Source organism: Chiloscyllium plagiosum, unplaced genomic scaffold, assembly GCF_037043375.1.
Source record: "Chiloscyllium plagiosum isolate Xiang-an unplaced genomic scaffold, Cpla_swu_hap1 HiC_scaffold_17, whole genome shotgun sequence".
Taxonomy (NCBI): domain Eukaryota; kingdom Metazoa; phylum Chordata; class Chondrichthyes; order Orectolobiformes; family Hemiscylliidae; genus Chiloscyllium; species Chiloscyllium plagiosum.
The window spans coordinates 30,168,236-30,181,481 of record NW_028270155.1 but is presented as its reverse complement, the minus strand read 5'-3'; the positions used below and the strand labels follow the sequence as shown (position 1 = coordinate 30,181,481).

General features: G+C 41.6%; 1 protein-coding gene and 1 long non-coding RNA gene across 3 annotated transcripts in view; one reads left to right on the top strand and one right to left on the bottom strand.

Moving 5' to 3' along the window:
• Positions 1-1,591, bottom strand: part of kars1 (lysyl-tRNA synthetase 1) — a 53,076-nt gene extending 51,485 nt beyond the window's left edge. The window contains exon 1 of one of the 2 annotated variants that reach the window (XM_043706711.2): positions 1,445-1,591. In XM_043706711.2, the coding sequence (XP_043562646.2) occupies positions 1,445-1,497 (53 nt within the window). In that variant the 5' untranslated portion in view covers positions 1,498-1,591. The remainder of the gene's footprint in view (positions 1-1,444) is intronic. The other variant, XM_043706710.2, reaches the window with a different exon arrangement.
• Positions 1,284-12,047, top strand: LOC148147302 (uncharacterized). Its single transcript, XR_015759932.1, has 2 exons — positions 1,284-1,506; positions 11,496-12,047. It is a non-coding gene; the product is annotated as an uncharacterized LOC148147302 (long non-coding RNA).
• Positions 12,048-13,246: the final 1,199 nt, after the last annotated feature.

The following is a 13,246-nucleotide window of genomic DNA, read 5'->3' as shown; positions in this document are numbered from 1 at the left end:
TTCACCTCATCTGAGGAAGGGCTACTTGACCTGAAACGTTAACTCTGATTTCTCTCCACAGATGACCCCAGACCTGCTGAGATTATCCAGCAATTTCTGGTTTTGTTTATGATTTACAGCATCTGCAGCTCTTTCAGTCTCAATTTATTCAGCCTTTCTTTTAAAAAAAACTTTATTCAGTGACTGCACTGCCAAATTCATGAAATGGCAGAACATCTATATCGACTGGCAGTTTACAAACTAAAACATGAAGGTATCTATAAAAGAGCAATATGAAGCCTAACATGAAGCAAACAGAAAATATTTATCTGTAACAAACAGAATGAAAATGCCTGTACTAAGTTAATTACTCTTTTAGGATAAGATATTGCATGTTAATTTGGTAAATACATGTTTATCCATGAATTCATTACAATGTGTTGTTCAACAACTCAAGTACAATGCTGCTGAAAGACACATTTTCTCAAAGCTTGTGATTTTGTGAAATATCCTGACGACAGCAAGATGAAAAGTTCGAGAAAATGTTTTTTTCAGCAATACTCAAGTACTACCAAACGATTAAATTCTAAAGTTTTGATTCATTGTAATAAAACAAATAATTGCGGATACTGGAAATCTGAAACAGAAACAAAAAAATGCTTGAGAAACTGAATATGTGTGGCAGCATCTGCGGTAAGAAATCAGAGTTAACGTTTCAAGCCCAGTCACTGATTACTGGAAACGAAACGCTACTTTTGTTTTCGCTGCACAGATGCCTGCTGAGTTTCAGTTTCTTGATTCATCGTTCTAAGGTTTTTAACTTCACAATGGCAGAACTAACACTTCTGGGAAACCCTTGATGAATCAACTGCAGTTGGAAACAATTTCACACCAAAAAAAAACCCCTTGGTTTAATATTTTATCTGAGAAAAGACAACTTTTTGACAGCACAGCACACTCCTTGTGCCTTTGATAGTGGTGGGACATGCTTTCTTGAACCATGCGGTGAAAAGTACTGCTGTTAGTTTAGGGAGCTGGACGATTTTGTCCGAGCGGAGAACCCGAGATCAGTGATTACCACCAGTACAAAGGTGGTGACCTCCCCACACAACTGCTACCAGTGTCCGGCCACAAAACTGTACGTTTCCTGAGTGATGAATAACCTCCAAGCTCGAGAAAACGAAAGCGATATGAGTTACTGGGTCTGGGGTTCGGCAGCGACGCGCATAGAGCAGCATGGGGCATGTAGTTCCTCGCGACATCGACCTCGCGCTGAAGCTACCGTAAGGGACTTCAGTACCCGATGCGCTTCGCGCGACACTGATGCAACGTACAGAGACCGCACGAGCGAAAGCCGTTGGGCCGCAGTTTTGCAAACCATCCACAATAATTTCACAGTTAGAAACGGCAGCTACTTGTAGTTATAGTTAAGAGAGAAAGAGCTCTAAAAGATGTGGTCACTTACTTTTTACTCAGCTTGGTGTCCCCGCTATCCGCCACTGCTCCGCTGTCCGCCATGTTCAGCAAGTGAGTAAAAGACAGAGACGCGTTCCGGTTTACTTCAGATTCCTTCCGAGTCTCCGCCTAAACCAATTTATCGATGTGTATGGGTCTATGGAAGGAATGAAGTGAAACCAGTTTGTAGTTCACTCACAACAGAAAAACTAGTTAGGGTTTAAAAATATTACCGAGCTTGATAAAAATAAATGTTTTACTTCAAACAAAGCATCTCTGTAATCAGGATGAGCACCCGCCACTAACATTCCTACTACTTTTTTGTAGTGTGCTATTAGTACTGTAAAAGTTATGAGTTACTGCCCATGGAAAAACCATATGTGAGCAATAGCATTTTGTATGGGTGAAACACAGCATTTTGGATTAGTGGTGCTGGAAGAGCACAGCAGTTCAGGCAGCATTGACAGGTACATGCATACTTATGGCGTAGAACTGACATTTAGAGTCATTGACATGTACAGCACGGAAACAGACCCTTCGGTGTAACTCGTCCATGCTGACCAGGTATCCTAAATTAATCTCGTTCCATTTGCCAGCACTTGTCCCATGTTCCTCTAAACCATTCCTATTCATTCACCCATCCAGATGCCTTTTAAATTAGTAAGTTTGCACATGACACCAAAATTGGACTTGAGTACACAGAGAAGGTTACCTCCAGAGTACAACAGGATCTTGATCAGATGGGCCAACGGTATGAGGAGTGGCAGATAGAATTAATTTCGATAAAAGCGAACTGCTGCCTTTTGGAAAGGCAAATCAGGGCAGGACTAACACACTTGATGGTCAGGTCCTAGGGAGTGTTGCTGAACAAAGAGACCTTGGAGCGCAGGTTCATGGTTCATTGAAAGTGGAGACTCAGATATACAGGTTAGTGAATAAGACATTTGGTATGCTTTCCTTTATTGGTCAGAGCATTTAGTATAAGAGTTGGGCGGTCATATTGCAGCTGAACAGGAGATTGGTAAGGCCACTTTTGGAATATTGTGTGCAGTTCTGGTCTCCTTCCTATTGGAAGGATGTTGTGAAACTTGAAAGGGTTCAGAAAAGATTTACAAGGATGTTGTCAGGGTTGGAGGGTTTAAACTATATGGGGAAGCTGAATAGGCTGGGCCTGTTTTCCCTGGAGTGTCGGAGGCTGAGGGGTGACCTTACAGAGGTTTATAAAGTAATGACGGGCATGGACAGGGTAAATAGACAAGGTCTTTTCCATGGGGTGGGGGAGTCCAGAACTAGGGGGCATAGGTTTAGGTTGAGAGGGGAAAAATTTAGAAGGGGCCTAAGGGGCAGCTTTTTCATGCAGAAGGTGGTGTGTGTCTGGAATGAGCTGCCTGAGGAAGGGGTGGAGACTGGTACAATTACAACATTCAAATGGTATCTGGATGGGTATGTGAATTGGAAGGGTTTAGAGGGATATAGGCCAAATGTTGGCAAGTGGGGCTAGACAAAGTTAGGATATCTGGTCAGCATGGATGAGTTAGATCGAAGGGTCCATTTCCATGCTGTACATCTCTATAATGTTGTAATTGTACCAGCTCCACCACTTCCTCCGGCAGCTCATTCCATACACGCACCACCCTCTGTGTGTCTGTTTTGACCATGTCAGCTCTGTAAGGAGTAATTCAGTCATCCCCAATCCCTTATTATTGCCTGGGGCCTTGCAAGTTTCTTTCCCACAAATACCTAACTGTGAGAAACAAAGCTCACTCACTTCAATAATTTCAGTCCGAGACAAAAATCTGAATCAGTAGTGTCATTTATTTTACACTTGCAAGTGGGTGTGATGTCACAAGGCAGGGACAAAACACACACCGAATTCGACAAACGCTTGATATTTATATAATTTGGCTTCTTTTGTTTTACATTGCTCTTCCCCTATCTACATCCTCCAGTTCCCTAAGACTGGCCCCATTATTCCTGTTTATCCAGTCTTGTCTGTGACAAAATGCTTACTCTGACCTCACAAGGCCGTTTGACCTCATCCCATCCTTTGCTTACCATTATCTACTCCCTCCATCTGTGCTGCCCCTCACAGCATCTTATCACTAAGCCCTTTTAATTGGGGTTTGTTCCTGTGTCTCTGTACAAGTGGGAAACAGATGTTTTTTCTGTTTGCCCATACATCTACCATTGTTCTATAATCATGTCTCATGCTAACATATCATTTTTTTAGCTGAATATATATACTTCCTCATTCTTGTTCTGTATCAGAATTTATAGTTGCAGAAATAACATTAATTCATCTATATCCCACAATTTCCCCTTTTTCTTTTCATTACCATTTGTTATCTTCTGCATTTTTGTCTCTTTTTTTTTTTTAAACATCGTTCCCACAATTCGCAAGCATCATTTCAGAGATTTCATCCATCTTGGTTTCACTCATCTCCTCATTATTTAGCCGATAACGTTCCTCTGTCTGATTCCCTCTTAGGGGCATCTGTTTCGTCAAGGCTATTTCAATCAGTCTTTGAGTGAGCCCTCGTATACAGGGTATGACACAACAGCCAATGGCCACCAATACCCCGACTACTACTATCAGGGAAGTAAGGATATAAACCACCACCCCCTTCCATTTTCCAAACCAGGATTCAAGCCATCCCGTGAGAGATGTGTCTACTCCTGAATTCTCAGCCAGTTCCTCTGCTAAGGTAGTCAATCCCCGTAAGGCCCGAGTAATTGAACCATCAGGCGCAGTATTATTAGGAATAAAGGTACAACAGCTTCCTCCTAACATCACACACACACACCCTTTTTCTGCTAAAATCATATCAAGGGCTATTCTGTTTTCCCATGCCATCCTACTTGTCGCATCAAGCTGTTCTGATATTCCTTTAACCGCCTCTCTTGTATAATTTATAAATCGCTGCTGATTATAAAAAATGTAATTTATCCAATCTACATTTTTATTAATTGTTACCCACCAAAAGAGAGCTGACTCAAAGCCTGCTGCAATCTGGTTACGAGCTTTGAATTCATCAGGCACTCCCCTAGGGACTCCTACCGAGTCGAGATAAATCCTGTCATCAAAAGAAGTATCTAACAGTAATCTATTACCCCTTCCCTTTTTCCCTACTATCTTTTCCTTCTCAAATGCCAGGGTAAATGGAATTGCCAATTGTACAATTGCACATATCCCTCTCCAATCTGGAGGTAGGGTGGGTCTCAATATTTTGCCTCCACAGTACCACCACAGATCCGCTCGGGGAACCTTTAGTGCTGAGTAGTTCCCTCCCTTCTCCGTTTCAGTAACATTCTTAATCTCTGTACATAATTTCAGCTCCCCCAAATCTCTTGACCGACTTGTACCTTGCCTGCGCACACACGACGTGTGATTTTCAACTGCGGCGGAAAATGTGGGGGGAGCTTTTGCACCTTTCTCCTCCAAGGGAGGGAACATTAGAGATAGGGAGGTACCTATCATTCCTATCATTCCATGCAGTCTCTTCCTGGTACAGGGCTATCATACATTTCATGCCCTTCCTGTCTCACTTCCACCCGAGCGGAAAGGGAGCCTGGGCCACTGGTCTACCGGAGGCACATACATAGCAATTGCTTTTGTTCAGACTTTTTACAGTATACTTTACCCATTCAACCCAGGCATTTGCATCCCCATATCCAGTTTCTATTTCGATGGTCTGTTTCACATCCTTTACCTTTATAATTTTTAGTACTTTAGGATCATCGGGAGGGGTGAAGGGTTGTATCTTATTACCCAGTAATTTTACCCGTTTTCCCTGTCCTACACTAATTTGAAAACAACAGCCCACGAAATCCTTCCCATTTGTTATCATTTCAATCCCAAATGTTTCATTTAATTGTATCTCATAAGTGCCCCCCCCCCCCCAGAATTGCTTCTAGCCATGTGGTTTTCCTTATCGTTAAGTATATTGGGTTACACTTCTTATTGAGATAATCGCGGGCCGGTCAGAAGGGGGCCCGGTGTACTGTGACGAGACCATTATACCAAGTACCATCCCCATAGGACTTAAGATGTATCTCAGAGCTGCAGTACTGTCTCTGATTATCTACATCCCCACAATTTACTAAGCTGCATGCATCAGTGTCTATTACTTGTGGATTAGCAGACTCAGGAACCATTAATAATACATATGAAAATGATATTTGACAAAATCCCAATACAAAGAGGGCTAGCATCATAACTCTAAGCATTCCCAGTATTCTAAACATCATGCTGAAGCACAAAAAGGCTTAATATACAATCTTACAGAAATAATCCCGCGCTCGCGTCGCCACTGTATAGTCAGTTACTCAAAGTCTCTTTAGTCTGAGTTTTAGCGGGTCTTGCGTTGATTCGGCTGTCCAGACTTCTTCCTCAACTGGAGGGTCCACAGGCCCTTTGATCCGAGTGTAATGAGTCCAGCCTTTTTCCGCCGTCCTTATTGCCGTTTCGGTAGTCAAAAGAGCCTGATACGGCCCTTCCCAGTCCGGCTGCAATTTAGTCTCTGTCCATGATTTTACTAAGACCCAATCTCCTGGCCGGATGGGGTGAACAGCGAATTCAAGGGGCGGAGTCTGTGCTAATAGACCCTGTTTTCTGAGGAAAGATAAAGAGGAGGACAAGCCCAGTATATACTTCTTTAAAAACAAATCTTTAGTTTCGGGAATTGGCAATTCTCCATTCGTTCCCAGATAAGGTATTCCAAATAAGATTTCATAGGGGGATAGTCCCAAATCTTTCCTCCGCCAAGGGACAAGTCCAAATGGCATCCTTTAAATCTATCACACTAAACCATTTGTAATCATGAGGGATCTTACTTGATAACATATAGGGGTTTGGCACCACTGGATGCCTGATCTGTACTATTCAATTTAATGTTCTCAAATCCTGCACCAATCGATAAGTTCCATCAGATTTCCGCACTGGTAGAATTGGGGTATTATAAGGAGACATACATGGCTCCAACAGTCCATCTCTAATCAGTCCCTCAATTACTGGCTGCAGTCCTCGTTTACCTTCTATGGAAATAGGGTATTGTCATTCACAGACAACGTCCCCTTTCCGTTTTAAATTTATTAAAAGGGGAGGGATCTGTAGTTTTCCACGATTCCCTTCTCTAGCCCATACAATAGGGTCTATCTTTCTCTCTGCATCCTCTGTCAACATTGCCAGTTGTACAACTAATTCCTTTTCCTGAATTCCAATCTCCAGTCCTAAAAGGATAATTAAGTCTCTCCCCAGTAAGTTACTTCCTATATCAGGGATATACAGCAGTTCCCCTGTGACCCTATCCTTAGGACCTTCTATCATCATAGGTTCAAATACCGGAACAGTAAATACTTCCCCTTTTACCCCCGAAACAGTAATTGATCGTGTTAACATTTCTGCTTTCTTTGGTTTAAAATTCAGCGATGACTGTGCCGCCCCCGTATCTACTAGGAAGACTGCCTCTTCCCTACAGGGTCCCACCTTCAGGGTTATCAAGGGTTCCTGGTGGGCCCCCGAGGGCAGGAACCCCTGACACCCCTATTCTTCATCAAAATTCATAAGCGGAATTGCCCTTTCTCCCTTTTGTAGATCAGGACACACCCGCTTAAAATGCCCTATCTTTCCGCAATAATAACATCCTGCCTGTGGAGACTTCCATCTCTGCCCCTGTCGCCCAAACCCTCTATCAAATGCTCCCCCTTGTCCTCTCCCTCTCCCTCTTTACAAACACTTTCTGTGCCTCTCTAAACAATTCATCTAATGGTTTTTCACTCCACCCTTCTATCTTCTGTATCTTTCTCTGTATGTCTGGCCATGCTTTTGTCACAAAATGTACTTTCAAAAGACCCTGTGCCACTGGGTCCTCAGGGTTCATTCCAGAATATTTCCGCACTGAGTCCCTGAATCTCTGCAAGAAAGCTGAAGGAGTCTCATCTTTCTCCTGTCTAACTTCAAAGGCTTTAGTCAAATTCTGTGACTTTGGAACTGCCTCTCTTATTCCTCTTAGTATAAGGTCTTTCAATTCCCTCATTTCTTCTCTATGCTCCGGGTTTTGGTTTTCCCACTGGGGGTCTTTGAGGGGAAACTTCACCTCTCCCTTTCCAGCATCCCCATCTCCAATCGGGTGTTCCCTGACCCATATTTTAATAGCAGCTCCCCGTATAAGTCCCCTTTCCTCCCCAGTAAATAGTATATTCAAAATAGACATTAACTCAGCCCAGGTATACAGACTAGACCCCAGAAATTGATCAATTTGTTCAGACAACCCCACCGGATCCTCAACCAGGGCCTTCATTTCCTTTTTAAATGTTCTAACCTCCCCACTGGTGAGGGGGGCACTTACAAACCCAATCTCTTTGTCCCTATGGGTACCTCCCGAAGGGGATAAGTTGTTACGTTCTTCCCCTTTTTCTTTTTTTAAAGAAATATTGCAATATTTCTAGCTCCCCATAACTTCAAACACCAATTCATCAATTCATGCTTGACTAACCTTTAAAGCCTGTTCCTAACTTATAAATATATTTATATATTTACGTTCATTTCTTCAGTATTTAATATTTAAAATGTAAAATGCATATAGTTCCCAATTTTGCAATTCACTGTAATTACCCAGTTTTAGTCCTTTAACTTAAATCCAAAATTAGTTTTCTTAAATAGTCCTGACCAATCATTGCTCAATTACAATACTATAGGACGTAAAATAATCAGAGCTGCCTTAAAAGAATTTGTCTACTCAAGTTTAAAAAAACTTCTAATGCATGAACAATGGCTGAATCCAAGGTCACAGATATTAACCATAGAATTTTGCTTTTACTACAATCTAATGTTGAACTGAAACTTCAACTGTCCTCCATAAATCGCTTTTATGTAAAGATAAAAGAGATTAGTTAGAAACTGATAGTAAGGCAGTCATGATCTGTAAAAAGAACAGGAGTTATCTTTTTTTTTCTTCATAATCTCGATAGAATCCTTAACCTTAAAAGAAATCATGTTAAGTTTCCATAATAAAAAACAGATTCAAAACAGTCCTGGAACTCAAGCTCCAGGGAATAAAACACAAACACTCAATCACCAACAAACAAATGTTCACTCAAACCAAATCACAAAGGGTTAAACTTCCTACCAGCTGTACAGCTCTTTTCATTCTCTCTCCCTCACACATTGACATATAAATTCAGATATTTACAAACCCAGTCTTCGTCCCTCCTGTACTTTGGCCAGAAGACAGCGGGACGAAGAATGGATTCCTTAGTCCATACAAAGCAACAATATTTAATCATCTTTCTCCCTTGTACAAGTATTATTTCTCCAATTCCACAACATCCTGCCCAAAGGACTTTCCGGAGGAATGTTGTAAGGGACCCCGCCTCCATTTCCATTGCCTTTTCCTTACTTTGTTTTTCCGGAGGCTTTTTCCTTACCCACGGCACAATCCATATTGAGTTCCTTCGTTAGTCCCTTATTAACTACTAAAACCCAACCCCGGCCACCAAGGCAATACTTAAAAGTCAATTTTCTTACCCTGGTCTGTGCACAGAGTTGCCTGGCCCCTTTTTTCCGTATTGTCTATCAACCTCCTATCACTGTCTGAATCAGATGTCTCTCTTGTGGGATTCGTACCAGTCGCCCAAGGGAGCAGACCAAACCAGGACACGAGACCGCTCCTCAATGGGGAACAGGACGCGTCTTCCCAGTGTCCAAGGCCAGCCACTCCCCCTGGCGATGGAAGAAAATCCCGGACAGCCCCCAATTGTGAGAAACAAAGCTCACTCACTTCAATAATTTCAGTCCGAGACAAAAATCTGAATCAGTAGTGTCATTTATTTTACACTTGCAAGTGGGTGTGATGTCACAAGGCAGGGACAAAACACACACCAAATTCGACAAACGCTTGATATTTATATAATTTGGCTTCTTTTGTTTTACATTGCTCTTCCCCTATCTACATCCTCCAGTTCCCTAAGACTGGCCCCATTATTCCTGTTTATCCGGTCTTGTCTGTGACAAAATGCTTACTCTGACCTCACAAGGCCGTTTGACCTCATCCCATCCTTTGCTTACCATTATCTACTCCCTCCATCTGTGCTGCCCCTCACAGCATCTTATCACTAAGCCCTTTTAATTGGGGTTTGTTCCTGTGTCTCTGTACAAGTGGGAAACAGATGTTTCTCCTGTTTGCCCATACATCTACCATTGTTCTATAATCATGTCTCATGCTAACATATCATTTTTTTAGCTGAATATATATATTTCCTCATTCTTGTTCTGTATCAGAATTTATAGTTGCAGAAATAACATTAATTCATCTATATCCCACACTAACTAACGTTTTTTTTAATTTAAAATTGATTTTCACTGCTCTATAGTTCTTGCAAATCTCTGATTCCCTGCAGATCTGCTCAATTTCTCTCACTATTTGGACACTTATGGGATACCACCATCACTGTAGTTTAATTATTACCTGTTTTGCCACTTGTCTGTACCAAAAATAGATTCTGTCCTCATGTCATTACAGCATTACAATGTCTTCCCTAATCCCTATAGTCACTCACTTCCTCTCTCTTACCTTCACTATCTTTTCTGACAACTTTGCATTTGTGAATATTAAGCACCAATGCCTTGGCATTTTTAAGCAATGTTTCTGTTATTGAGTCATGAACTTTTTCAAATGTCTTTTAAATGTTGCAACTGTATCTGCATTAACCACTTTTCTGGCAGTTCATTCCACGCATGAACCACCCTCATCCTTTTTAAATCTTTCTCCTCTCAGCTTAAGTATAGGCGTCCTGGTTTTGAACTTACCAACCCTAAAGAAAAGACCCTTGTCATCACCTTATCTATACCACTTATAATTTTATAAGTATCAGTAAGGTTACCCCTCAACCTCCTACACTCCAGTGTAGAAAGTCATCGTCTTTTCAGTCTATTTTTATATCTCAAACCTTTCATTCCTGGCAACATGCTGGTAAATCTCTTCTAAACCCTTTCCAGTTTAATAATATTCTCCTTATAACAGGGCAACCTGTTAGCTGCCTACCTGAAATGGCCCCAGTGAGACACTCAATGGGCAAGAAGGGGTAAGTAGGTGAAAAATGCATGCCCAACCACAGATATCCATATTGCACAGAAATAAATAGGATGAGAAAAAAGCCTTTACCAAACTCTCACTTCCTGTGAGTCTTGCTGGTTTGTGTATCCCCAGGTTCTCGAATCACTAGCTGGGGAAATGTGCTATCTATATCCAACCTGTCATGTCCTGTAAAGCCTTTGAGAGTTTTAGTGGGATCACCTCTCATTCTTCAAAACTCTGAAATGCCAGCCCAGTTTCCTCAAACTCTCCTCATAAAAAAAAATGTTCTGCCATGCAAGAGATTAAACCAGTGAATCTATGTTGCAGGAAGGCAGTGGCTTGGTGGTTTTGTCACTGGCCATAATAATCCAGAAACACAGGTAAAGTTCTGTTGATTTAGGTTTGAAATTCCAAGACAGATGATGGAATTTAATTTAATAAGTGTTATGGACCAGACCAGACCCCTTCTAAGTATATCAAGGAGACAACCTAGACCCTAACTTTTATCAAAAAACCAGAAGAACGGCAGATGTTTAAAAGCAGAAACAAAAACAGAAATTGTTGGAAAAGCCCAGCAAGTCTGGCAGCGCCTGTGAAGAGAAATCAGAGTTAAAGTTTCAGGTCCGGTGACCCTACGTTCTGAGGAAGGGTCACTGGACCCAAACATTAGCTCTGATTTCTCTTCACAGATGCTGCCTGACCTGTTCTGCTTGTGTTCCTACTTTTAGCTTATTTACAGGCACATAAAAAGTGCTATGTTCCAGATGTGATTTGATTGGTGACACTACTAGGCTTTGAACAAAACACACTTTACAGTGAAAGATGAATTGGTATAACTTTAACTCTGTTGGAAACTTGACAGAATAATAGATTTTTTAACTATTAAACAGCAACAGTTTCAATATTGTAACATCCCATAAACACATCCTTAACAAAGGCAAATTCAGTAAAACAGATTGTCTTATGTGTGGTGTTTCTCCACTTTAGGAGAAAAGAACAGCAAGAGAAAATCCTGATGAAGAGAGAGATATGGCTTCCATAACCAACTTCAAAACCTCAACCACCGAAAACTAAACTAAAATCCAGGTTCTGTGGGAGCCTGACTTCATCCATTCATGCTGCTTCTATCGTTCGAACTTTTTTTTAAAACCCAGTGCTTCACAAGCTGTTTATGTTATTGGCCTCAAAGAACCAACTCATAACTTCTAATTTAAGACCTCCATTTGACAAAAATCAAGACATAACACACCTCTTAAAGCCACAGTATCATCACATCTCCCCCCTTTTAAAAAATCAACCATCAATATACAAAGATGGCTTCGTTTTTAAAAACCTTTAGTTTTACGCTATTAGCACACTACAATAAATGTATACTACATTGACTCTAAGCATGAAAACATTCAATACTACAGTCCATTTCAATCTGTTTCTTCTGCCACCTTTGTCTTCCTCCACTAAAGTCGTGACAAAGCATTGCCAATTGCATTCTCATGCCACGTTAAAATTAAATAGCTATAACAATAAACTCCATCTAAACAGTCTGGTATTTTTATTTTTACATTTTTCCAAAACCTTTATGGGGTATTAAATTAATTTTTCACATAAGTTTTACATGGAGAAAGAAATGGAGGTGAGAGAACTTGGAAGTAAATACTCTAAATTGGTCTAACCAGAGCCTTACAAAGCCTTAGAAGTACACCCCTGTTTTTATATTCTAGTTCTCTTGAAGTAAATGTCAAAACTGTGATGCTGGAAAAGCACAGCAGGTCCGGCAGCATTGGCTTATGCTCTGAATGTCGATTCTCCTGCTCCTGTTGTCATGGAGCAGACGAAGGACAGTGACAAACTTCATGGTACAACCAAAGCAGAGAAGGATGCTCTGTGATGCTTCTCAATTGAGGAGAAAGTGAGGTCTGCAGATGCTGGAGATCAGAGCTGAAAATGTGTTGCTGGAAAAGCGCAGCAGGTCAGACAGCATCCAGGGAACAGGAGAATCGACGTTTCGGGCATAAGCCCTTCTCAATTGATCATGTCAAAGGTCTCTGTGAGATCAACACAGGCCATGTACAGGAGTTGGGTCTTTTCTCTGCATTTCTCCTGCAGCTGTTGCACAGCGAATATCATGCCCATTGTGTCCCTCTGTGGCCAAGAGTCACACTGATTCTGGGAGGAGTTCCTCAGCCACAAGGAGGAGATTTGAGGAGGATCTTGGCAATGACTTTTCCAACAGTCGACATCATGGAGATTCCCCCATAGTAACCACAGTCAGACTTGTTCTCTTTATTGAAAATGCTCACTACTGTGGCATTTTGGAGCTCTCCCAGGATGCACTCCCCCTTCCAGATAGAGTTAAAAATCACACGACACCAGGTTGTAGTCCAACAGGTTTGTTTGGAAGTACAAACTTTTGGAGCACTGCTCCTTCATCAGCTACATGAAGAAGGAGCAGCGCTCTTAAAGCTAGTGCTTCCAAATAAACCTGTTGGACTACAACCTGGTGCTGTGAGATTTTTAACTTTGTCCACTCTAGCCCAACACCAGCACCTTCGCATCATGCCTTCCAGATAAGACAGACAAGTGCCTGCAGCAGGTGTTGATTGCCTCTGCACTTCAGTGACTCAGTAGGGATACTCCCTGTTCCAACAGCCTTGTTCTTTTGCTGGTGGACAGCCTTCTCTACTTTGTGTAGGCCTGGGGTGTTGCTGAGCTCATAGTATATAGTGTGCTGTGGGATGTAT